At 35.6% G+C, this 27,454-nt stretch overlaps 1 protein-coding gene, 1 long non-coding RNA gene and 1 pseudogene across 2 annotated transcripts; 2 read left to right on the forward strand and 1 right to left on the reverse strand.

The window, feature by feature from the left end:
• Positions 1-2,824: 2,824 nt before the first annotated feature.
• On the forward strand, positions 2,825-7,238 carry LOC117240980 (annotated as a pseudogene).
• A 4,181-nt stretch (positions 7,239-11,419) lies between these two features.
• LOC117240978 (carcinine transporter-like) lies at positions 11,420-21,263 on the reverse strand. The gene is made up of 10 exons (XM_033506984.1): positions 21,048-21,263; positions 16,387-16,647; positions 15,890-16,085; positions 15,302-15,560; positions 14,140-14,332; positions 13,928-14,033; positions 13,092-13,195; positions 12,812-13,026; positions 12,241-12,416; positions 11,420-11,782 (listed from the first exon to the last, which is right to left on the reverse strand). The coding sequence occupies exons 1-10, from the start codon at positions 21,101-21,103 to the stop codon at positions 11,564-11,566; spliced, it is 1,785 nt and encodes a 594-aa protein (XP_033362875.1). The 5' UTR covers positions 21,104-21,263; the 3' UTR covers positions 11,420-11,563.
• Positions 14,323-15,503, forward strand: LOC117240979. The gene is made up of 2 exons (XR_004494849.1): positions 14,323-14,523; positions 15,328-15,503. It is a non-coding gene; the product is annotated as an uncharacterized LOC117240979 (long non-coding RNA).
• Positions 21,264-27,454: the final 6,191 nt, after the last annotated feature.

Below are 27,454 nucleotides of genomic sequence, written 5' to 3' on the forward strand. Positions count from 1 at the left end.
TGTCTCTATGACCTCCACATGTCTAGCTATTGTTATTTTCCCACCTAATAAGACTCTGTATCCTACTTCACTATATCCTAATAGAATTCCCATATCTGCCTTCTTGTCCCATTTTGAAACTCTTTTTTGTTCTGGCCTTCTTACAAAAACTTTACTTCCATATAGATGTAGATTTTTAACACTTGGTTTTTTCCCGAAGAATCTTTCAAAAGGTGTCTTTCTTTCTATAGTATTCGCTAATATTCGATTTTTCAAGTATGCCGCTGTACAAACTATTTCCGGCCAGTACCTTTTATGTACTTTCGCTTCCGCTAACAAGCAACGCGCCATGTCCATCACTGTTCTATTATACCTTTCCGCTGTCCCGTTTAATTCATGTACGTATGTTGGGCAATTATTTATTCTTATACCTTTATCCCTAGCAAATTTATAAATTCGATTATTTAAATATTCTTTACCATTATCGCATCTTAATATTTTTAACCTCTTGCCCGTTAAATTTTCGGCTTCATTTACGAACTGTACGAAAGAATCAAAGACCTCATCTTTTGATTTTATACAATAGATCCTAGCTATTTTACTATAATCATCGATAAATGAAATGAAATATTTTTCTCCATTGAATCCGGTGGTCTTAAAGGGACCACATACGTCCGTATGAATAATTTCCATTATTTCCCTAGCCTTAGTTCGATTATTTTTGAAAGGTAAGTTATGCATTTTGCTTTCTATACACACCCTACATTTCAAAAGTTCCTTTTCAAATTCATTCGGTATGCCAGTCACTAGCTGCTCTTTACCCAAAATCTCTAAATATTTAAAATTTACGTGTCCTAGCATCCTATGCCATCTTTCCTTTTTACTCATACCACTACGTTCGGCGCTGTTTACTAAGTGCTTCTTCCCTTTCAATATACTTTTTATTCTATATGTCCCATTCTCTTTGAACGCTACAGCTGTAAGTTTATTATCCTCATCTATTACTTTCGCAATATTTCCTTTGGAAATAACCGTATTCTTATTGTCTGTTAGTTTACCTAAACTAATCAAATTTGCGGACATTTCTTTCGCGTAAAATACTTTCCTCATATTTATTTCATTTTGTTTTCCGAATGCTTCAAAATAACTTATAACATTCCCAACTTTTGTCGCTTTTATCGGTCTATTATCGCCTAAATATATATTTACCGGTTCTTTTAGGTCGATAGATTTATCGAAATAATTTATATTATTAATTATGTGATCGGTACGACCGCTATCTAATAACCACACTATTTCGTTCTTACTTATTTCATTCGTCTCACTGCTGTTTGCTGCGTGCGCCGTTGCTGTCCATATGCCTGCTCTTGAGTTTCCATGCTCGCCCGTGCCGGTTCTTCATTGACGATGAAAGTTTCCACGTCCTCTGCTCGTATTGCCTTTGTTCCCTCTTCCTCTGTTTCGACCACGTGTTGGCCCATGCCAATAGCCGTTACTGCTTCCCGCTTGGACGCCATTTTGACACTCTCTCGCAAAGTGTCCTAATCTTCCACATCTGAAGCATCCTTCCTTTTTTGCAGAAAAGGCGTTGGTTTGCCTTTCTCCTCGATTGGATTTATTTTTCTTCTCTGCTATCTCTATTTTATTTTTTACATACGCTACCGTTTGATCCTCTTCTTTCAATGCGTCTATTATGTCCGCTATGTAGCTGTATTCTTCGGGTAACGTATTCAGCATGTAATTCAGCTTTTCCCTCTCACTTACTTGTGCGCCCGCACTTTTTAATTCATTGATTAATTTTTCAAAGTCGTTAAAGAATGATGCTGAATCACTGTAGTTCTCCAGTCTTATGTTTTCCAATCTCCTTCTGCATACGATCTGCAGTGCCGTCGACTCTTTCAAGTACATTTCATCGAACCTTTTTATTATATCATACGCCGTTTTTCCTTCCCTAACATACTCCAATTGTCTGTTCGATATTGCACTATAAATTATATTAATTGCCTTCAAGTCCTTCTTGTCCCAGTCTTCATCGTCTCTTTCGTTCTTCATTCTAGTTGTAACAACCTCGCATTCCTTATATTTGAGAAACATCGTGATTCTTTGCTTCCACATTCCATAATCCTCACCATCGAATATAGGTATCATGATTTCCGATCTCTCCATTTTAATTGATTCTTCTTTTTTTCTTTTCTTACTCAAGCGTTCCTACGTGCTCGAAGTATATTTCTTTTTTTTTCTCTGAAAGTTTTTTTTCTTTACTGAAAACTCACTCGCAAGATCGTAACCACGCACTAAATATCTTGCAAAACTAGTAACCACGCTCTGCTACCATGTTAAGGAAATTCGAGGATTTGGGAATACAAATAATTGACTATATTTCCCACACAACAGTTATACAACTATATTACTCTCTGAAGAACGTCTTGCACGCACGCTGGTCGCCAACCGACTATCCTCGATTCTTCTAACATCTGGCAACAGTCTTTTGTCTCCACTAAGACCTTGACGCCCTCTAACCCTTACACACACACTCTCATGTACAGTATAAATGTATCACTTCCCTAACAAGAATAATCTTCGGTTATACCACGATTACTGAGGCACTCTCCGTTCGATATTGAGATGAAAGCAGTGTTCCTTTTAAAATTGTTTTTAATTCAAAACGATCTTACATTGTCGATGTTAATGATTTATAAAATCTAAAAATAAGTCTGAATATTTGAAATTAGATTGGTAAAAACCGAAGAAAGGACAAACCTAAAGGAAATAAGGAAACAATATTATTATATCAAATGAAGAAACGAAATTGACGAAACATTTGGGAAGATTTCTATAACGATGTAATACAATAACGATATCACGAATTATTCTTTCAGTGATCGAATATGTCGGTCCGAAATATCGAACTCTGGTAGCGAACATGTCGTTTGGACTTTATTTCGCGGCAGCCTCGAGTCTTCTGCCTTGAATCGCATATTGGATCTCAAATTGGAGGATCCTCAGCATGGTCACCGCGTGTCCTATGGTGGTTGCGTTTGTAGGACCATGGATTGTTCCTGAAAGTGCACGGTAGTTTAATTCCAATTTCTTTTTCATTATAAAAATATAATACAAAGAAATTTCGTAAGTAAATTAGTATACGATAGTATAGTAGACATTTAATCTTACCTCGTCCTTTGGATTATTTTTGTATCTTCGTATCATTGGAAAATTCTTTAAAAATAATCCTCAAAGAAATATAAGAAATTTCTTTTACGTTAAAGTTTCTCTTAAAACATCAAAAGTCCTTTGAGACCGGACCATAAAAGTTCCAAAATTATAGCTGAATTAAATTGGGTAATATTTTATCCAGCAATACATACTATCTTGGGATCGGTTATTACATCGATTCCTCTGTCTCGTAAATAAAACATCTCAAGGTCAACATCTTTCTCTCGATAAGCCATCACATTTTTAGCTGTGCAAAATAAATGATTGATGCGTAACTAGACAGCTCTATTCAAATTTGCACAAAAAGTTTGTCGATACAAAAGGTTGGTGAAAGTGATGATTTTGAAAATTTCTTACAGGCTTTTATAACGTTTGCGTATTTCATATACTTCCGTAGTTGGTACATAACCAGTGGCAGGGTGGACAAAGCGATCGAGATGCTGAAAAACTTCGCTAAAGTGAACGGTAAAGAGGTGAAGCAAGAAATATTCGACGAATTTGAGAAAAGTTGCAAGGCGATGAATGAGAAGGATCAATCGCATAATCAATACACTGTCCTACATCTCTTCAAGCTGCCACGACTTGGTCGTATCACTATCATGCTCATCATTTATTGGTAAGTTAACCTTTCCAACATCAATCGAACAAACTACACAGCTAGAACTTTTTACTTGTAAATTCTCAGCAATGATTACAATATTATTTTAGAAAAAACTAAGACACCAGAGAAATTTATAATCATGTACGAAAAGATATACAGGGTGGTTGGTAACTGATGGTACAAGCGGAAAGGGGATGATTCTACGCGAAAAAAGAAGTCGAAGATATAGAATAAAAATTTTTCGTTTGAGGTTTTGTTTTCGAGAAAATCGACTTTGAATTTTCGCTCGGAAAAATTAAAAAAAAATTCTATTCTATATGTCGGGCCTAGCCACGTGTGATGTTGCCTCGGAGGTGTCGATACAATAGGACATACGTTGTATTAATAATCAAACTTCAGGCAGAAACTGCCTAGCAACGGCGTTTGGAACCTTCTCGATGCTTCCAAACGGGTATAGAAAACAAATGCAATCGTACAGCGAGAAAAATTCCACGAGGCTGGCATTCGTGTGATTGCTTTGGAGAGTGATACATCGAGCATTTTCAACAATCGTATTTTGCGCCTAAGATTAGTTTACGTTTAGTGAAGAGTTATCCCGTTGACTGTGGATTCGTTTGAACCCAAAGACATTGTTAATAGTGTTCATTAAACTTATTATTCATACAATTTATTATTCACTAATTTTATCATTCGTTAAACTTATTATTCATTAGACTTATTATTTGTTAAGCTTTGTGATAGTCCTGTATATACGTGTAAATATAATCTCGGCTTTGTGAAACAATGGCTAATTCACGTGATGAGTTGTTACAAAATTCTAACCATAACCCGACATATATTTTCGACTTCTTTTTTCGCGTACGACACCCGCTTTCCGCTTGTATCACCAGTTACCAACCACCCTGTAGATAGGAAAGGTATTCAATTTTATACTTCCTTTACGTTTCTTATATTTTCTTTGTTTTTAATACTATGATAATTCTGAATCTTCCTGCATTTCCTAAAATAAAATTAACTAAGAATATGTTCTTAACTCTCAGCCTCACGATATTCCAATTATATTATACCGTTAATTCAACCAAGTTACCAATCAATCAGCCTCGACGCTACTTCCCTGTCTTTATAAAACCAGTATTAAAATAGACACAAATTACCATAAACTAGATACAAACTACTCGAATGAACATTAAGAGAGTATATGGGGCATTTTATGTGGGTCATTAAGAATCTGCTTAAGTATATAATTAGCATCGATAAACGTCAAACGCGAGGGAACGAGTATGCGAAGGATTAATAAACGATCTTGAAGTCCAGCGTGATTTATGTATGACTCGGCTGATTTTTTTCTAGGTTGCTGATGGTGTGGGTGTTCGACGGCCACGTTTGGAACATGAAACTTCTGGACCCCGACGTTTTCACGTCGTTCTCTTTAGCGTCCCTCACGGAACTTCCGGCCGCTGTTCTACTCGCCCTTTTCCTCGACAGATGGGGCAGACGATGGATGGGTTTCGCATCGGTGTTCCTCTGTGGCATTTTCTCCTTCGTTGCCATCGCTACCCCCTCTGGTAACATTTTTTCTTTTTTTTTTTTTATTTCTTGATAAATGACTTGTCAATCAATATTATTCAATAAAATAGCAGGAACGTGTGAATAGCAGTGAGAAAGCGGGGGTGAATTTTATAGAAAAAATCCGGTTTTATCGATCGACGGTCGTTTTAAAAAGCGCTTTTCTGAAGCTTCTCCAGTGAAAGCTTTGGGAGATTGAGAAATGAAAGCTCGTGCTTGATGCAAGAATAATGTTTTTGTTAGATAGTAAGGAGATAAGCGGTAGCGTTAGGGGATATCCGTGTTTTCAAGGACATTAAGGAGTGGAAAATAGACATTTTTTAATCCGTATTTAGAATAGAACGTTGTAGTTATAAAACAATTTACTATTTTTATTTCCTCATCTTGCAACAAAACTTTCCTTCGAATTCTCTTTTATCGTTTATAGACAACAGACTTGAACGACATAATAATATAGACCCGTATTATTTAAAATCGTATTATAGAGAATTTACAATTATACAATTCGGTCATTTTACTTAGTATTAATAATAATCGAATCTTATAAAATTTTTTTATACAAATATTCTTCTTCTCTTCTTTTCTTTTTCTTTTTCGCCCTTAAATCCTATTCCATTAACGATTGACATTTATTTCTCAACGTCACATACTCGACAGGGATGACATTTAATTTTTAATTGAACCATGCGCGCATCGGGTGTATGTATCGTGCGTGGAATGCGGCGATCGTGGCATTTACATATTTCTCAACTTATTCAAGGTTCGACAATGGTTGCCATGGCGATTATAGCGCGGCTTGGGATGAATATCGCCGCGAATATTGGTTTCCAATATGCAGCGGAAATACCGCCGACTGTGATGAGAGCTCAGGGCGTGTCTTTGATCCATATCATCGGTTATATCGCCCACATTTTGGGACCTTACATTATTTATCTGATAAGTGAATCGAAATTTCTGTTAACGACATCGTATTTCTACGATCCGAAAATTACTCAACCTCTTTTTTAATTTACGACTAATATTATCTGTTATTGAAATACGTTTTTTTAAGTTGGTTTAATTCGTAGAAAAATTATGTTCCTTGTCGGCCATGGATTCTTCTTGTGATCTTACGAATCACGGAAACAAGATAGATTTTCGATATATTTTCCTCCGTTTCGTTTTTTTGCGAAGGAAATGTAACTTTTCTATTGTCTGTAATTATTTACAGGTTTGCGATACTACACTATAGCTTCGTTTCTAAATGAAACGAATGTTTACATAATCTCGTTATACAGGTAACACCAATGATCCTTTGTATATTGACAACTTCTTCAAATTCTGTCTTTAACCAATATTCTTTATTAATATTTAAAAGAAGTATTCATTTATTTCCCGAAAATCGAAGGGAAATTAAGGAATTAGCGGAAAGCGGAATTAATCGCTATTACTTCTAAAAGAGGTATAAAGGGAAGCGTATAAAAGGGAGAATATTTTTCATTTAATTTAGGCTGACATTGATCCATCTTTACCGCTGGTTGCCCTCGGTTTGCTGTCTTTTGGACACGCCTTCCTGACCCTTGGCTTGCCAGAAACGTTGAACCAGGAATTACCAGAAACCCTACAGGAGGGTAACGACTTCGGCAAGGAACAAAGTTTCTGGTGGGTTCCGTGTATATCCTCGTAAGTATAGATTCTATAATATTCTTCCTCCGCCTTATGTCAATATAAATTTACTAATAATCGGTTATTTCAATTTGACAGGAGCAAAATGCTGAAAAAATCTTATAGAAAGAAGAAAGGCCTTTCAAATCCAGCGTTTACTGGCAGTGTTCAAAAAATGGATTGTACTAGGTTATAGCGGTTAGATTTGGCGACGGCGCGAAACTTGCCAGTGGCGCGAAACTTGCCAGTGGCGCGAAATTTGCCAGTGGCGTGAATCTTGTCAGTGGCGTGAATCTTGTCAGTGGCGTGAATCTTGTCAGTGGCGTGAATCTTGTCAGTGGCGTGAATCTTGTCAGTGGCGTGAATCTTGTCAGTGGCGTGAATCTTGTCAGTGGCGTGAATCTTGTCAGTGGCGTGAATCTTGTCAGTGGCGTGAATCTTGTCAGTGGCGTGACTCTTGTCAGTGGCGTGAATCTTGTCAGTGGCGTGAATCTTGTCAGTGGCGTGAATCTTGTCAGTGGCGTGAATCTTGTCAGTGGCGTGAATCTTGTCAGTGGCGTGAATCTTGTCAGTGGCGTGAATCTTGGCAGTGGCGTGAATCTTGTCAGTGGCGTGAATCTTGTCAGTGGCGTGAATCTTGTCAGTGGCGTGAATCTTGTCAGTGGCGTGAATCTTGTCAGTGGCGTGAATCTTGTCAGTGGCGTGAATCTTGTCAGTGGCGTGAATCTTGTCAGTGGCGTGAATCTTGTCAGTGGCGTGAATCTTGTCAGTGGCGTGAATCTTGTCAGTGGCGTGAATCCTGTCAGTGGCGTGAATCTTGTCAGTGGCGTGAATCTTGTCAGTGGCGTGAATCTTGTCAGTGGCGTGAATCTTGTCAGTGGCGTGAATCTTGTCAGTGGCGTGAATCTTGTCAGTGGCGTGAATCTTGTCCGTGGCGTGAATCTTGTCAGTGGCGTGAATCTTGTCAGTGGCGTGAATCTTGTCAGTGGCGTGAATCTTGTCAGTGGCGTGAATCTTGTCAGTGGCGTGAATCTTGTCAGTGGCGTGAATCTTGTCAGTGGCGTGAAACTTGCCAAATTCGTTGTAAATATAGTTATTAAACGTGTGCGTGTGATGTTAGATGTTAAGATATTACGAACGTATTGAGATTGGAGAGCTATTGAGAGAAACTAGGAAGAAGTATCGATTACTGCAGTGAAAGAGACAAGAATCGTCAAATTACACAAGGTATACGTTTAAGCAATTAATTGACGCTTCATCGACGAAGTAGCTTTGTTGCACACAAGATAATTTTCTTTAAAGTGTATCTTTTTTTAATTGGATTGACTGTATAAAAATGTGAAGAAATTTAAAGAATTAAGAACGCGGCATTTAAAGTACGTTGCGTTCACATATTGCGATGTAATTATTTCGCGTACTATAACGTCGGTAAAGTGTTGGAAATGAGAAACGATTCAAGTATCTTATGTAAATGTACAATTAAATTCAGTATTGGATATATGTATTAAAGGAAGCGATATATAAGGAAATAATATACCATAGTATTTACGCATCTTTCGCTTTAAAAATCGAAAAGAAAGATCTATATCTTTTTCTTCTTGCTCTTTTTTTTCTTTTCTCGTTGAAGGAATACTCTACTTGAATTGATTTAACTATGAAATACCGTGAATAACAAAGGATTGCCACGAGACTCGAAACACAAAAAGAGAGCTGTCTTCGCGCATTGTCAAGCTTTCAACTTGTCTCCTTTATTACGAATCGCCTTTGTATCAATATAGGTGATTCATAAATCGCCGACACTTGAAATGAGAGTTTCGATCGACTTTTAAACCGAAGTGTATTTTGCGTTCGCTCGATCAACGTGGCTTTTTTTCATCATCCATTTATGCATCAACACGTTGAATGCTTTGAAAACTCTGAGATCTCTGTTATTTAATTTAAATATATACATACATATATATATATTATTCTAATGAAACATCAAAATTGAAATTCTTTTATGATATTTTCTTTTTTATGATCTTTCAGTATTAATACGAGAAATATCTCTATTTGATATATTTAGATATAATAAGAATATTACTTCTAATAAGTATCCTTGAATCCGTAATTACTGATCATTCATAAAATGGAATGCATTAAAACAATTAATTGCTAAGCGTTCATTAGCTACCATCATACCCAATTGAGATTATAAAATGAAAGTTGTAGGATCTTTTTAAGCAGGAATTTTTTTTAATACAAAGGATATTAACATAATGTTCGACATTCTTCCGAAATTGTTCTGTTTAAATCCAATGGAAAAAGCAGTAAATAATTTATAGAATTATATACAAATTTTAGAAGAAAAATTGATAGATAATGAGTTAATTTTGAAAATGCTCAGTGTTATGACCCGGGGTGTGTGACCTGGGCCAGGCAGAGAGTCGCCCGGCGTAACACTCAGGTTTAAATGTTACTTGAAACAGATCGAAACTCCGTCACGTGTTCAATTAGAAATAGTAAAATTCTGATTCGTGAAGAGACGCGAATATTTCCAATCTCGTTCCTTTCGATCCTCCGACCTGTTCGTCTTAAGCGCGCAATCTCCGTTATACCACCTTTAAACAATGATTCTAGCAACTAGAATCATTCGCGTACTTATGAGACTAGCCCCTGCTTTCAGTTACCGATTAAAAAGACATACTATTGTTCGTTGCAAATATCAGCTATCGTTCCTCAAAACCTGAGATTCTTTGAAATATTCCTACGCTAGAGATTCAACTGTACATAATTGTTCAAGGCTACAAGTTAGTTCGATCCTCGTGATGCAATGGATAATAATTCGATCGTCTGGAAAATAATTCTGGACGAAAGAATTCTCATTTAACCCTTGACGGTCGATGATTTTGTAAATCATGTACGATATCGTAATCAGGAATGAATTCTTTTATATTTTTAATCTTGAAATTACACAGGGCCAATACATATTAAGCTGAATCGCAAATAAATATTAAGGGAGTCTTAAGGAGTTATAATATCGACATTTCTTATCAATACGATAGTGATATAATAATGTGATATAGTACAGAGTGTTTCGTAACTGATGATTCTTCGTATTTTCGAGAAAATAAATTTTGAATATGTTTCGTGAATGTCGTGTGAACACGAGTTGACAAAGCTTCAGAATTTCATTCTCTCGAACGTCGTACGAAAATCTCTCGTTCTATATTTTCAACAGATCCTTTCACATAGTATTATTCTGTACCACTGGTTATTAACCACATTAACTAACCACTGGTTATCACAGTATCAATTACCAGACACCCTGTATAATACAGAATATTACTTCAAATATCCGTATAATGAAGCATTTCATTTTCTATAATTAATTATAATTAAGTTCGGCTGTTAAGGGTTAATACATTGTAACATAAGTGATCGTTATCGTAGAACTTCTAATTATAGGATGGAGTTAGATTAGACGTATAATGATGAACGAGGATCATCGAGCATTAATGTATTTAATTATAGAGATATTTAGCAGTTTATTTTTGTTCGGGGGATTCGTCGATGTGTGTGCAAATAAAAAGTAGAAGTGTTTCTTATATTAAGGTTTATGGAAGTTTTATTCGGTGAATCAATCTTATGGACGTGAGTGTATACGCGAATATATACGTGAGTGATGATTATGAATACTATGAATAGGTTTCTTCAGATTGATTGCGTTGTTATTGGCACAACGACGAACACTGATCGTCATACGATGGCACGATTTGCTTACAATATTCTTTCCTTTCTTTTTTTCTTCTTCCTAAACCATAGAAACAGTCAATTAGAGTTATTTTTTTTTAAATGTACGTACAACTCGTTTTAGATAGATAAAAGTCCAGCAGTTGGTGCTGAAGAAATTATAACAATAATTTAAAAAGTCTTCAAGCTTGGATTTTATTAATATTGTACGTTATTTAAAATCGTACAAAAAATATAACGAATAGATAAATAATCGTTAAAAATACGTGGATAATCGTTCAAAAGATATAAAACTGTTTCTTTTCACAAAGAAAAATTATCTAAACGTACTATTTTTTTAAATAAGATTTTGTCCAATATATTCCAGTAAAAAATGTTAAAAACATTAAAGGAATCAAAAATTTAAATCTCCCTAATTTATTATTTACGTAATTAATAAATTACGTAATTATTAATTTACGTAACATTTTCGATATTATTCTACGTAATATCTTTGAATATCAAATTAGCACCAACCGCTGAACGATTCGAACGTGCGTAACGCAAGTGAAAATTAGCATTAAAATTATAAAAGCTCTTAAAAGATAATAATAAAAATTATATAGGAACACGATTTCTAAGCTCGCTCTTTTTAGAATTAAGGCTTACAAATTCTTAAACGTAAACGATAAAAATAAAAATTAATGTAGGAGAATAGAAAAATAATATGTTCCGATTTTTTCTCGTACAAAAATCGTCAGACTGATCCGCTTGTAATATTGTTACTTCTAAAAAAACACGAATCCTCCTTCGTGTTTTTTAATTGAATTATTATTAAAAATCAGATAATTATCGTTCACAGGAGTGATAGTGTTGATGTCCATTGAAGTGTGTCTTATGGTAGCAAGGCAACGACCAGAAATGTTGGTCCCTTCCGAATTCTTCGCCTTGCTTGATAGTCTGAGGAAGATTCTGGCCGACAGTTTCCGGCAAGAACAAAACCAGTGCAGCGCCAAAAAAGGACACCGTGCTGATAATGAGCATTGGAAATCCCTCCCAAATTGCAGCCTAATGAACAAATATTAATTTATATGAGCAAAGGTTAAATACCATGAAAATCTGGTCAAAGTATTTCTCATTTAAAAAGTTTCATTAGAAAGTTTCAACCAATATAGTTTCATATCATAAGTTATTCCATCATTTTTTATTTTAAATTTCAATTTTTTGATTAAAGATCAGTTAAAGAAAAGCGTTGGTTGCGACTTCCAAAACGGGCTTTCTAGAAAGTGAGAAATATTTTGATCAGATTTTTATAATATTTAACTTCTTCAGGAAACAACTTGTTTTAAGGTAAGAAAAAAACTATTTTACATTATCATGAGAAAATTTACATGAGAGCTTTTTCATAATTTCTAATAGCGCTTATTGTATCTTTTGGAATAAATTAAAGAGAAGTTGAACGTGGATGAGCTTAGCGGTGTTTCAAAAATGTTGTAACAACAATAGTAGTATAAATATTTATTTACCGAGTCAGTGATATATGGCGCCAAAGAGTGTGCAACTGTTCCGAAAATATGAATGAAAGATACGCCCTGCGATCTGACTGGCGTGGGCAGAAGTTCTGCTGCATACTGAAGACCAACATTGGCTGCCATGTTCAGACAGAATCGCGACAATATTGACATTACTAATTTCGCGAGCACTGGGGAATAAATAAAAAAATACAAAATTAATCCTGGATACACAATACTTGATTGTAAGTTTAATTAAAAATATAGTCCGATCGAAGCTTAATCAAAATCAAATTAAAATTTCACACAAACTTTAAACTTCTATAAATCTCCAAATTCTAGAAAACCAACATATAGAAAATTATTGCTTCTAAAATGTGCACACCTCTTTCAATTTCGCCACTAAATTAATTCCTAATAATTCCTAAATTCTAGTTCCATCAAAATAATTATTTTCCAAGATTAATACCTTCGAAGTTGTCAAAATTCTTTTACATTCATCATCAACTTAATTTCAGATTTTTCTCAATAATACGTCATTATAATCGTTTTAATTTTACTTTAATAAACAGATCGATATATTTACTGGAATGCAGCATAAGATCAGCGATACTGAGTACACAGGTCATTGCCATCGTGAGAAATCCGCAGAGTCTACGACCCCACCGGTCGAGCAACAGGGCGAGTAATAACCCAGCTAGAAGTTCTGTGGCACAGGCGATCGAGAACGACACGAACACCGAGCTCTGGATAAGTTTTAATGAATACACGTGATCGTCGAACGAGATCAGGGTAAAACACCTACAAGATTGTATCGGTTATTTATGAAGGTTTTATCGCAACATGAACTCGTATCTTATACTTGCCAGAATGCAACTAGAAGAATAGTGTTTCTCGCCAACCGTGGCGTTTTGAACAGATCGAGCAGCGTCGCTGATTCTTGAATTTTGTCCGGTGCCTCCATGTTACTCTGCAAGAATTTATTTCGAGAATAATTAACGAAAGATATAATACGAGTCGTGCCTTTAGCCCTTACTCAGTTCAAAATTCATAACACACTGAAAAGAAATTTTATTTTCATTGTATTCGTCATTAATAGATAGCACGAACAGTGGCACTTTGCATTCTGTTTTATGGCATTAGTTGGCATGGCTTTTGATATCGAGATTTATTAATATAATGGGTGGTTGGTTGATTAAATACTTTTCTGATCCGAAATACAGTCGGGAACAAAACTAAGTGGATTAGTGGAGAAAATGTAAAAATTCATTTCAATCATTTGCTGAACTATCTGCATATTATTAGAAGGAAATATAATAAATAAAACTCAAGTATATGAGGCTGATACTAATTTGATTATACTTTCTTCACATCTATTTCCATTAACTATAGCAGCTTATTTTTATCCCCGATTGTACTTGTAAATTGTAAATATTTTATAATTTCTATATAAATTCCCAGATTTACTTCAAATTTTGTACGAGATCGATATAATACCACAATGGAATCGCGACAGTCAAGTTTCATTTCATATTTCATTTTTCATCGCGTTTCATTTTTAAAACCTGTCTATGCATGTTAAAATACATTCGCGAGTCTGTGTGTTTTCGACGCGAATCAAATATATCTGTCAGCACAGATTCAAGTACTGTACCGTATGATTTCGCGTAAGCTTTCTAGAATTCTATTTGATCGAACTTACAACTAATATATCGTAAATACGCGAGTCTGGATTTCTACGATTGATCCTAGCTATTCTCCGTAGTTTCTCAACAACCTTGTCCATCATCCCGTTGGAAACGTACCAGCTTGAACAGAGCAAATACGAGTGATATGGATCGATAAGTAAATTTGCATAAATCTCAAAGCGCAAGTTGAGAATTCGAATAATCGAACGATTAGGAGTTTACTTACCGGGCGTTCTCGGGAAGAATCCACGGTGTGATAGCGACAGATAACAGCGGTATGGCAGTAACGTAAGTAAAATATCTCCAGTTCGCGATATAATAGGCTATCCATGGTAAAATTGTACTGGCCACTGCGAAGTATACGCCAAAGGCGATATTCGCGACCAACGTTCGTTTCGAAACAGCCATATATTCGAGCACTGCGGGATAATTGATCGTCGATGACTCTCGGAATAACTGATTATTATATCAAGATACTTAACGACGATTATTCTTTATGTTGCAGTAATAGAACATGGAAGATTTATCGAGTGAAACCCGTTATTATTAATATGGAGCAATTGATGACGAGCCGAATGAACGATACCATCAACTTAATTGTAGGATAATTGTAAGATTATAAATATAATTCCGATTTTAAATTAATCCGTTTACTCTGAAAACGTGAATTTTCCGAGTTTGAGCTGGTCCGTATAACAAAAAGCGCTACATAATACACGTGTTTTGCTTCTAACGTATTTAAACGAATTACGTGTTGAAAATTTTGTGATAATTTTCATTTCGAACGAATATACAGAGTGGTTGGTAACTGATGGGTACAAGCGGAAAGGGGGTGATTCTACGCGAAAAGAGAAGTCGAAAATATAGAATAAACGTTTTTCGTTCGAGGCTTTGTTTTCGAGAAAATCGACTTTGAATTTTCGCTCGATACACGTGCACTTTATCGCGTCTCGTTATAACGGATCTCACTGTAGATCGTTGTCTCGATGGAAGAATTAAAAAAAAAATTTGTATTCTATATTTTCGACTTCTTTCCGCTTGTACCACCAATTACCAACCACCTTGTATAACTCGATTTAAGAATATCAAGATATAACTATCCTCGACGACATGAAAATCGATGAAACGATCTTTAACAATAACAAAATCAATATATTCATCTCTGGTGGTGGCAAAAGCTCTTGAATCAAGAACTCGAACCATATAGTTCAATCGAGTACAGCAACGTCAAAATTATCTTCGAGGAACAATTCATCAAAAATTTCTCACGCAACATCATCTTTCACGTAATAGAAACATTGACTTCATACTAACGTTATCTCTCGCGTGACTGAAACATTGGCTTATCGGTCGAACCTCTCGCACTTTCTACTTCGTAGAAGGCTTACCGATAACCAGAGGAATGTTGATACAGTTATCGAACGCCAGTCCAGTGAGAAACCTACAGACGGCGAATGACCAAAAACTATTTGCGCTGGCAGTGAAAATGGAGGCAAAAAGGGCGATACCATTGCAGAACATTAAAGCTGGGATACGACCCTTGTGATCGGCGATCCAACCGACTAGGAAACCACCGATGATGGATCCGCAGAAGAAGATGGCTTGCGCCGTTGATACGAGGTATTCTCGGTCGCATACCCAATCTAGCTAATCACCAAGGTTAAGAGTTAGTCAGCGAAAAACCAGATTCATATTTTTCAGAATATAATTTTAATCCTGCTGCGGTCTTCGAATTTTTATATCTCGATTCTGCTCGCAGTTCGATGAATGAAAGAGTTCTTTATGCTCTGAAAAAAACGTTCGCGTAAAATCGGAACGAGGAATTATCCGTACTAACAATTATCGTCTTATACTTTCTTTAAACTTAAGAAATTTACTATAACAAGGTTAGATTAGATCGGAAATAACCCAAAGAACGCAGCAGAAGTGTAAGAATTTCGAAGCATGCGATTCAGACAACGATGTGAATACTTCACCTCAGTTCCTATACTAGGATATGGAATCTGCGTAAAATTATACTCCCATTGAGTACATTTTATCGTGTTGTTTGTTTGGAAGCCCGATGAGCTCAGGCTCTTATCGCTCTTCAACAGCTCTGTGAAGTTTACGTCCTTCCGTTGACATTGTTCGTAATAAGGATAAACGTTCGTCACTGGAATCGCTATCTTAATCCTAAACATCCCATACGATAGATGATTGATCATTTTAATTATTAAAATAAGAACCAAAGTCCAGACAGAGTAATCCAAAAATATCTTGTATCTTATCGTGAAATTTTTCTACAATATTTTCTAATAATTTTCGAAATGTTCGAAAATTCGAGAAATTCCAGAAATCGCGATATCTCGCATATTTTTCACAATATTTTAAAGTCACTTTCTACGAACAATCAAAAATATCGTTCAAAGTTTAAAGGAGCTTTCGTTGCCACGTATATCTCCTTTTCTTTCTTTCCTTCATTATACATACTTACCTCTCTTCTTCGGTGAAATTCGAGTTTACTAATTCGTCTATCCTGCACCAGTGTTCCGTGGGAATAATCGTAATGAAAAATTGCGAGAAATACAGAAACGCGTACGTCGCGCCATAAGGTAGTAACGACAATAACAACAGCCATTGATATCTCCCGTAGTCACCGACATACGGCAGAACATCATCGAAACTTTCCAATCTTGGTCTCAATCGAGTCGCTTCAGTGGGCAATATAGAGTTACTCTTCTCGTCCTTCATTTCGCTGAAACAAAATCCATCCTTGATTTCCAGGCGTAGCAGTATAAAAGTCGTATAACAAAGTTTTCAGTCTTCTAGGCTTTGAAATAAATGTCATTCGGCAGTTCCTTTGATGTTTCACATTCTGTAATTCCAATTACAATGCTCCTTTCCTCTCCCACAAACAGGAAATTATTTTCTGACAGAACGCAGGAACAATCTTACCCGTCATTCACGTTTTCCCCTTCCATAGTTCGAGCAGCAAAGTCTCAATTATGATTTTAGATTTTGAAAGGCAACGGAGATGAAAGAGGAGACCCGATATGCTGATCGAAAGACGTTCGGAAATGAACTGAAAGAACGAGCGAAGTCCGGCAACTGTTCGCTTTGTTTTCGATTCGGTTAAACGTTAAATTAAGTGTAAGTGTTTGCTCGAGTGCCGGCCAATTACTGTGCCGGGAGTCAAGTGAATCGTGACACGCGACTCGTTCAAATTGAATTGCATACGAACCACGCTCGCGAGATCATCTTTAAAAAGGGCTGATTCGGTATACGCGGCGATGTCAACGTGATATCTACATGTCTGAGGAAAGTTTCGACGAAAGAAATAGCCTCGAGTGCTGGTTAATGGTGTTCGAGTTATCGTTTGGATATCGATATTATAGATTTGCAAATGAGATAGAAGAACCGAAGGAAAGTTTGTCGACTCTGTCATATTTAATTAAATGCAGGAGAAAAATTGAATGGAATAATTTTCTGATTAATATTGTTTGTTTATTACTCGTAATCCTCTTACCCGGCGACTTAAGGCTGACTTCCGGTTACAGTGCTTAACTAAACTAAGTTTTCGATCAATATATCGAACTCTATTGGAAAATAACCGAGAAAATTTTAAGCCATCGAAGGCTAAGAATAAATGAAATAATTGAAGGTTTTTCAAACCTGTTTTAACACTAATATCAGGGATATAAGAAGATGGTACTTCTGATGTATCAACGCAATTATTTGATTATTTACCATTCGTTAAAACAGACGGTCTTAGGGACTGAGTTGGTTAATTAGATATTGAAAAATTAAGAGAACGATTTCCAAGTTAAAAGTAAAATAATATATCGATCTTTCGCAAAATTTTTATATCAAATTGTTCATTTTCGTATCAGATAGAGCAAAAGGTTAAACTGATATGTTTACTTGAAAATGGATTCAGGGAAATTAATCATTTGCCAATTAAATTTAAGCGAATACGTGAAACAATATTATCATATGGAATAAACACGGAAACGAAATAGCTGACAGAAGAACCATCGATTTCGAGACATCGATTAGAATGACTAATGTCATTGTCAGGAGCGAGAAAGTGGTCGAGTGCTCGAAATAACTGACCTGTTTGGAAAATACGACAACGAGAAACGTTCGTGTCTACGAGCCATCGTGTCTACATAATAAATACTTGCGTGTGTACGTCTACACAAATGGCGGCATTTTTAAAATCAGAAATAGAGTATATTACCCTTGATCGTCCAAACGAAACAATTGCTTATAATTACAAGACATTTGATACAGTACTTTGAGAAATCAATATGCTACAATTTGTTGGAATCATTTAGCTTGCACATAAATCACATATGAGCCAAACTCACGCGACTGATAACGTTACATTGCACTGAAACTGAGGACTCGATCGATTCTCAAAATTCCAAATACTCAGTGAACAAATACAAAGTGAAACTCCAAACTGATCGTTTCTCGTTGCTCTTTGTTCAAAATATCGATCACGATTAATCAGGCACTACCAACCACATCCACTAATATCACTGTCAGATCGATTAACAGCAAGTTATGAAATTAGTAATTAAGGGCACCCTCGATCAAACCATTTTTCTCTCTCAACGTCACACTAAATCATGTCAAATGTATCTTTCCGTTCCAAATGTCGTCGACTAACTTCCAACGAACAAAATGTCTCAATACACTAAGTTCGATACCTTCGTGTTTTTTGTGGAGATAACCGAAGAATTTTTCCGTTATTGTAGCATTTTCCTTGCTGCTTCTTAATTTAAAAGTAAAGAAATAAAATTAGTTTGAAAAAGCAATTAAAGTAATTCACGTGGGTTTCTTTGAAGACGGCGGAAAATCGATGATAAAACGAAATAGAAATAGAAATAAAATAAAATAAAATCTGCGATTAAACGAATAATTAATACATGTTATTTTGAAAAGGAAATTGGCGATAAAATAGGCGAAAAACAGTTTCTATTAAAAAGGTTATACGAATAATCAACGCAGTTTGCTTCGAAGCAAAATTAGAATTGGCAATCGAGCGAATGATTGACGATTTATTTGGAAAAGTTAGCGGAATCAATGACTAAACAAGCGAGATTTCGTTAAACACACGATTTCCTTCGTAAAGAAAGAAAAAGTAGATTTGTTGATTACACGAATAATCGCTGCAGTTTATCTCAAAGAAGAAATAGCGCGGATGGTCAAACAGGCGAGAAACAAGGTTTCTCCGGGAAAAGAAAATAAAATAGCTGATCGAGTAAATAGTAAATACAATTTACCTTGAGAAAGAAGCAGACTCGAGCGATCAACACTGTTTCCCTCGAAGAAACGCTAAAATTAATGGTCAAACAATCAAAGTAAGTAATTTTTCTCGAGGATAAAGTAGGATCAGTAGTTAAATCAACAAGATTGGTACAGCTTCCCTTCAAAAGACACTATGATCAATATTTATACAGGCAGTCACGGAATCTCCCTTTCGACTGATCCAATCATTGAGTGAAACGATTGTATTCGATGAAATTTTCCTCGAAGATGAAGCAGAGTCGCAGATCCTTACGTAAACGACCGATCAAGTTTCCACGGCAATAAACCTAAATTCCCTGGCTAATTGAAAATATAAAGGAGACACGACCACATTTCCATTTAAAGAAATGCAATTGTTAGTTAAACAACGATAGGATTTTCTTATTCGAAAAGAGAGGAGAAAAATGTCCGATGTTCACGAAGTCTTGTACAAATATGAAGGGGAAACCGGCTCGCGTATCGCTGATATAGAAGCTTGCTTAGCGAAGACGAACACGATACTCGGTGACACGTGTTTGCCAATAAAAAAGGAGAGAATCGAAGAGAAACGGAACCAAAGGAAGAAACGTTGATTGACAGTGGAACCGGCGAAACTAGAAATAGTTTGGAAAACACGATTTTCCGATCGCGAACATCGAGGACCACGTGCTCGCGTTGCCATTGATCGAACTCCATTTAGGTTTGCGGCAAATCGTCGCAACAGCGACGTTGGTAGAACAGAGACACAGAGTTCTTCTGTCTCACAAAAAGCAAGGTGCATACATATGTATTTCCTTGTTTCTCCAAAGCATAGTGGCGCCACGCCGGAAACCGGTTGTCCGAAGCCAGCCATACTTTTCAATGGTGTTGAAATGAATTGTATTGTCGTCTTGTCGCGTACTAAAATTGCGATATATGGACGGTGTTAACAATTGACGTTGAAACACAACTGATTTTTGCAATTTAAATAACGGATGTATTGAAACGAATTCAGTGGATTTTTCAGGTAAATTTGTCGTTTGTTTTACCGGGTTTGATCTTGGATCGACTTTAGTATATTTTTTATATTTAATTGAAATGGGGAATTGCGTTATGTTATTTGTTGATACTCTGTAGGTTAGAAATGTTAGCATCGTTATTTTAGAATTAATATTTACAAAAGGCATAAATGTAATTGAATTCTAAAGAGGATTAATTAAGAATGCTCAAGCTTTTTGTGAGATTCGTTTTTTCTTGCAAGCTACCTCTATAAATTAGACCTCTCCTGAAGGGACACGCAGTTTCGTCAACCGGTTTCTTCTAACAAGATTCGTAGAATTAGCTTTTTGCGAAGGGACTGATTTATGAATATTGTTTCTTCTGAAAATACTGCTTTGTTACCATAAAAAATCAAGGACAGGTTTTCGTAGTTTATATTCACCGAAATATTCACACACACAATAATTTCGAACAGTACGATTAACAAATTACTAGATATGTCTGTACAAATTTCACCTTACGCTCGAAGATACAAGCAAAGCGAAAATTAAATTTCCAAAATCAAATATCAAGAACAGTAAATAACTATATGCAGAATATTCTTCTAGCGAAAGACAGACAGTCTCTCTCTACTCACTATGTACATACGAAGAGAAAGATACACACTACATTCCAAACACATGTCCAAATACAGGAATGACCTCGTAACTTACATAACACCACAACTGAAGAAATTACACCATATAACATTGAATGTGAGGGATGTAATATGGCACATCAATTATCGAACAAAAAGTTTCATAAAATTCAAATTAAAAGAAATATGGGATCGCGAAACACACAACGGGTGTGCATAAGTTATGTACGTAACTTCCAACTTACACACATGCAGTAGGTTTAACCGTTACTGGCGTTGATAATAACAGAAGCACAGTCATGGATCCGTTACCATGTCTAGCGTTGTTTCAACGAGTTTCATTCCCACTTGATTTAGTGTCGCTCCTAACCGCTGGTTCACGCAACAGAGAAGGATAAAATGAACCACGACAGATATACAATTACATACTTACGTACTATATGGTTCAAAGTCTATAAATAATATTGTAGACGGTATAATTAGAAGCCTTCTGTACTATTTCCGCACGCAGTAACGTCCTAAACGTATACACGGAAAACTTTAAATCGTAGCACAATTGAAGCCAGAAGAAATTTTAAAGTGAGCTAAAAAATGAAAAACAAGCCGAAGATTCAAGAATAACAGAATTACACTGGAAACTCTATTTGGTGGGGGGAGGGAGGGGGTGCGTTTGAAAATCGATCGCGTATTACGCGGTAGGTAGTAGTTGACTGATATGATTGGAGTAATAAATGTCATTACGGATTATTTGATATCACTGTAACTTTTTGAATAAAATTCAATGTCAAGATTTATTCATTATCGATACTTATCTTGTTTACAGTAGATTGCAGAATCGAGATATTCTGTTCGTAATTTTTTATGAAAATGTTCTTCGCTTTGATGAAAAATTTTTATTTTTAAAATGATATAAATGTGATATCTCGACGATATAAACGATGCTTTTCTTTATCTGTATATAAACCAAGCAACTTCTAGTTTTATAGATTTTTACACAAAGTTCGTCAAAATCATACGTAAGAAATATTTTCTTTAGATCTTGTACCGATTTACTGAATTACATATAGTAAATCATGCTAATATTTAATAACTAAATATAACTAGATATAAGTAATTATATTAAATAACAAACGGGATCACAATATTGTTTATGGGTACAGAGACCTTAGAAAAATTATGATCGTAGTCACGTAATTACATTGGTTCCTCAAGAATCCTGTCTACCTTGATAGATCATTAAGCAACGTGACTGGAATCGCATTGCGTCGTCGAAGGAAAATTTTTTATCTTTACTTTGTTGTATGAAAATGCTTTCACTGACTGTGTAGAGGTCGGACTGAGGGAAATCTGTGTTCGCTTCTGGTTTCCATAACAGTAGAACGATGGATCTTGAATAATAGATACATTTCTGTTATGTATTATAAACACGTAACTAAAGAGAATTCCATAATATTACCCAAAAACAGTTCATTCAATTTTAATTTCTGACCAGAAGAGACGAGAAATTTGCTAATGGAAAATTTTCATTTTTAAAATGCTTTACATTTATTAATACTCTTTTTTCGAAAACGATACTTATCGTACCATCTAATACTCAAAGATCAAAGCCTATCACAGTTTTCTGTTCCATCTTTTTTAAATGCTTAAAATATTAAACCTAAATTTAATATTTTTTATCATTTTATTAACACGAAATCTGTTATTAATTATTTCCTGTAATATTGTACAAATATTTCAGTCTTCATTTTGCCATACTAATACATAATGATCGTGATCTATCTTGATCATCTATCTTTTCCAAACTGATAATGTATTCCTTCATGGAATTTACCAGTTTCACTTCCTTATTGTTCATTTATCACCTAGTATCGGTAACAGATTATGTTATACGTGTTTCGTCGGCAAAACAAACAGAACTAAAGTAACAATGCGATTATGGCTGATTTCAGACAATCTGCGGCATTAAATTTTCTCACGTTGTCTCGTAACGATCGTGATTTTCCTTCTGATCCTTCAGATTAAACGTCCTTGAACATCGTTAACTAAATCATGAATTTATAACGAACCCCATTTTTCATTATTTTTTAACAAGATTCCAAAAGATATGAAAAGTAGAAAAAACGGAGAGTTTATCTGAACATAATATTTATCGAATAAATCGAAATTTTATTACACGTATTTAAATATTTAAATAATCTATCATTCGAGTGTGTAATTTGTAATTATAAAATTATATAATTCGTAAACTCGTAGAAGGCAATTAAAAACTCATGAATACACAAGTGTGTGTCACTTCATGTATGTACTTGTTGTATCGGGTATTTATGACATTCAAATAATAATATCTACATTTAGCTTTCGAAAATTAACTTGCTAATACGAAGCGTATTTACCTTCATATTTTATAATAAACTTAATTATTTCGTTAGCAATGAAACATATGCAGAAATGTAAAAAATCGTAGACAAATATAATGTTCCTAGATTTACTTAACTTCTTAATTTTATTTACAATGATTATTGTAACGAAGTGTCTTGAAGTGGCAATAACTCAAATTTAATCCAATTTTTACGAACACATAATCAAACTCGAATTTTATTCTTTAAGATATAGTTCATTCGAGTAACTCTGAAACGTAATTAATTAACGCTTAGAAACGAAAGATTAAAAACATTTAATCCTCAATGGTGTATCTATTCCACTCTATATTAATATTAAAAAAACATACAAATCGGCGTCAAAAGATGTCAATATTTACAATCATAAAAATCGCCACGTTAAATCATCTTTTCATCTACTAATCCCACTCATAACAGCACCCTCACCAAACAAACTATCAATGATCGCAAACGAGTCACAATGCCTTTCACATTTTACGTAAGCAAAAAAAGAATACAACGATCGTGATAGAAACTTTACAAGTGTCCCATTTACATATGTGCGTGTCTGTGTCAAGACTGCAATCAGTAAGATTAATCTCGTCTGTCGTCGACAACATGCTTCTCCGCAACTTTACTAGTTGGCACCGAATAATGGTACAATCGTCTCGTAACATGTATGATTGATAACTCGTCACGCTAGAGGGGCATATTCATTACTCGTCGCTTCAGATTGCATCACGTTAATATTAATTAGCGACAGAAACTACGATAAAGGTTGCGAACTCTCGTATGTTGAACCTTAACATTGGGGCAGTGAACGATATTTATGGAGTAGAGATGATATAGCACTGCACGTACGTAGCTATGCGCATAGCATCGGATTCCATTGACTGTTAAGGGAATTAAAATGAGAAGAGAGAAGAATTTTCCATAACGATGCTACTAAACGGTATCGAAAAGAATCATTTCGTCGATAGTCTACAATAAAAGATTATAATACGTACTTGAGGCGGATAAGTCTCCTACGTGAAAATTACATTGAAGAAGAAGAAGAGAAAGAGAGCGATATAGAACCATGCGTTCCTTCAAGAAAAAAACCGACTAGATGAAGTAAGTAGTTCGCAAAAATATAACGTATCGTACCTTCGTGACTTTCCATACGAAAGTCGTATTCAGCTCTCCGCGGCTCACCGAATTAAAAAAAAATCGTGTTTGTAAGTGTGCTTTAGATACCGAAAAAACAAGTTTTAAAAATCATGTGACAAGCGCATTTTTAAATCTGAGACGTTATCCTCTTTTGTTCTCCCGCCCCTGCCTTTTCTACGCCCGTCGAGATCGAATTCTCTCGATATTTTGCAATTCGTAGCTGCCTCTTTGGCACGAACAATTAATGTCACGTTTTTAGAGGATTAGACGCTGAAACTATTAAGAGCTGCTCGTCAGAATATTCCTTTTAATCTTTCACACGATGTAAACTTCCGTGGTAATCGACTTTGAAGTTTATTATCTCGTAATCTTTTCATCGAATTTTAATCCTTTTAGGCTTAAATCTGCCGAGTTTCTGAGCACTGCGTACACATGCAAGCAAAATTTCTCTGAGAAGCGGAAAACTTCGAAATTTTTGTATTTATCTATAACGGCATTGTTTTGCATTTGTATTTGTATTTATCTAAATTTCAAGAATGTCTGAATGTTGCGAAAATTAAGACATCGATATTTTCTTGGTTGCTTGTGGTAGCTGGTATGGCAAAGTAAGTGTACGAAATTTCTGGGATCTATGGGAAAATTCTCGTTTAGCAGTTACGCGTAGGAAAACTTTCAGAAGCAATCGTAATTAAGAAATTGACAGTGGAAAAAGTAATTGGCCGATCGCGAATGGTTTTTCCACGCTTATTATAGCTTTAAATCGCGTTACATCTACAATTAGTCTTGAATTGTACCTCCGTAAAAACAAAAACATGTTTCTCCACTGTAACAGCACGAACGACTCCCACGCATACGTCGAATACTCGCTGCGATTCGAATTCCAGGTATTTGTAGCTCGACGATATTTCTCGAAACTCTCTGAAATTGGAATATTCTTCGCGCATTTCTAAGATTCTCCAAGAAGAGATTTCAAGCACTTCTAGGGAGAAATTTCTTGGAAGATTATCTCTGTACTCTTTATGAACATAACGTGAACTTGGCATTATAATATACAGCATGTTGAATGCTGGAATTATCGATTTTATATACAGATTGTTACGACCGTTCGCGGAGAGACGTTGTTGGAATAAACTGTGATTTATAACTTGTTATATCGGTGTCTTATTCAATTCAATAACGCACACAAATACAAAGGAAGGGTATTGCAGATTTATGGAGATTATGGAGAAAGATATTAAATTTGTCAATAAATGCTTTGTTACAGTTGGTACGACCGTTCGCGGAGAGATGCGGTCGCGAGGACGCGTCAGCGAGAGGCGTAAATTCTCGCGACGACTATGTTAATCGACGCCGCGAAATAGTCGTTCCCCTGTTTCGGTTAAGACAACAGAGGTGGTTTAATGAATGTAACACTGTATTAACAGGTTAACATGGAATGATATATTTTACAATAATATGATGAATATGTTACAGAAATTTGACTCGACTTTACGATATCTCTAGATAAATTCGTTTGCTCGTCAGATTTGTCGAAGTGTCACGTTTGACTCGTCAGAAGGAACTGATCCCCTTCGATTATTCCTTTGTCTCATTTGGAAGATGACCCCCACTATGCTCGGGTCACGCCACCGCTCGCGCCTATGATCACGTATGCCTCTTCTTGCGTGAAAAACGTAACGGTCAAAAATCGACGTTTCTAGAGCTCGCTGCTTGGCAACAACTATGCTCTCGTCGATACATTGTATATGATCCGACGGGCAGATAGGGCGGTCTGCCTGCGACACTGTAGGGCCGCGAGCGACGGTTAGAAAATACAGCCTGTGGTAAGCCTCGTGGCGTAACACAGATTTTACGTTAATTTTATTCGAAAGATTTAGGTCAAATTTTTCCTTCGAAGAAGATTTTCTGTCTTCAAAAGCGATTTTCCATCATTAATCGAAATATCATTTTTGCAATGGCTTGCTAGTGGGATTACGTGTTAAAACGTTCAGCTTTAAAGAGGATTATCTCCATCTCGGCGAGACTAGGCTCTCTAAAAATTGATGAATCCTGTACAGACAATATCTATAGTAAGCAACGCGTCGTCAAAACTTCAAAATATTATTACCCCGCTTTTACGTCGCAGATGTCGACAGAAATATTAATGAGATTTCCTAAGATAATCTCATACTTATTTGTATCGTTAATTCAATCGACTAAGGAACAAGTGGTGAAGAACTATTAGCAGAATCCAGGGAAGGTTTTACTGGCAAGTTTTATTACAAAACATCTAAGAACGATTTACATCATAATAAAAATAATCGCGCTATCTCGTCGCGTGACATGCGCACGAGGTCTCTGCGATTGCTAATCGATCTACAAATACTTACACGTACGTATGTACAAAACCCGTGGCCATACACCACGTTGTCCATATTATTTTCATCTCGTTAATATATTTTGTATATTTATGATGTTATTATTTTACTAGTATAACGATTATTGCACTATATTCTATAAGATGGAGCTTTTGTACGAACAATTTCAGGAACTTTTATAACAAAGGAAAGTACTAATTTTTAACATTAACTACCCACGACAATTTACGACAATTATTTTAACCTACGTTCTTACTCTAATTTTTATTCGCTCGCCTAATGATTGAATTTTTAATCGATCATTGTTGATGAAAAATTGCGATGATAATTGCATTGCGGATCTTTATGCAAATGCATATTTTCGTGGATACAATAATACAATTGAAAGATTTGATACAATCGAAAGGACTTGGGCAAAAGTATGTTTCTATCCATTAAATATCATCGATAGTGCTGTACTTTTGGATATTTTACAAAATTTTGCGTCATACGCATTCTATATATTTTCGTATCTTCGAATCACCCATAATTGCATAAAAATCCGCTGTTTTGTGATAATGAATATTAATGACGGTGGAATTTAAGATTCCTGGATTCAGTAACTTGTCTTACTCTAATACATGTATTGCACGGTTTTGGAAGACTAAAGATTCTTTGCTCGAGATCAACGCGTCAAATATTGTACTTCGTGGTGAACGTTTCGCTACAGCCTTTCGACCTCTGTGATCGAGTTTTCGCTTTTCCTCGATTTTATACTCGATCTCCGTA

Source organism: Bombus vosnesenskii, unplaced genomic scaffold (genome assembly GCF_011952255.1).
Source record: "Bombus vosnesenskii isolate JDL3184/JDL3185 unplaced genomic scaffold, Bvos_JDL3184-5_v1.1 scf7180000015129, whole genome shotgun sequence".
Taxonomy (NCBI): Eukaryota; Metazoa; Arthropoda; class Insecta; order Hymenoptera; family Apidae; genus Bombus; species Bombus vosnesenskii.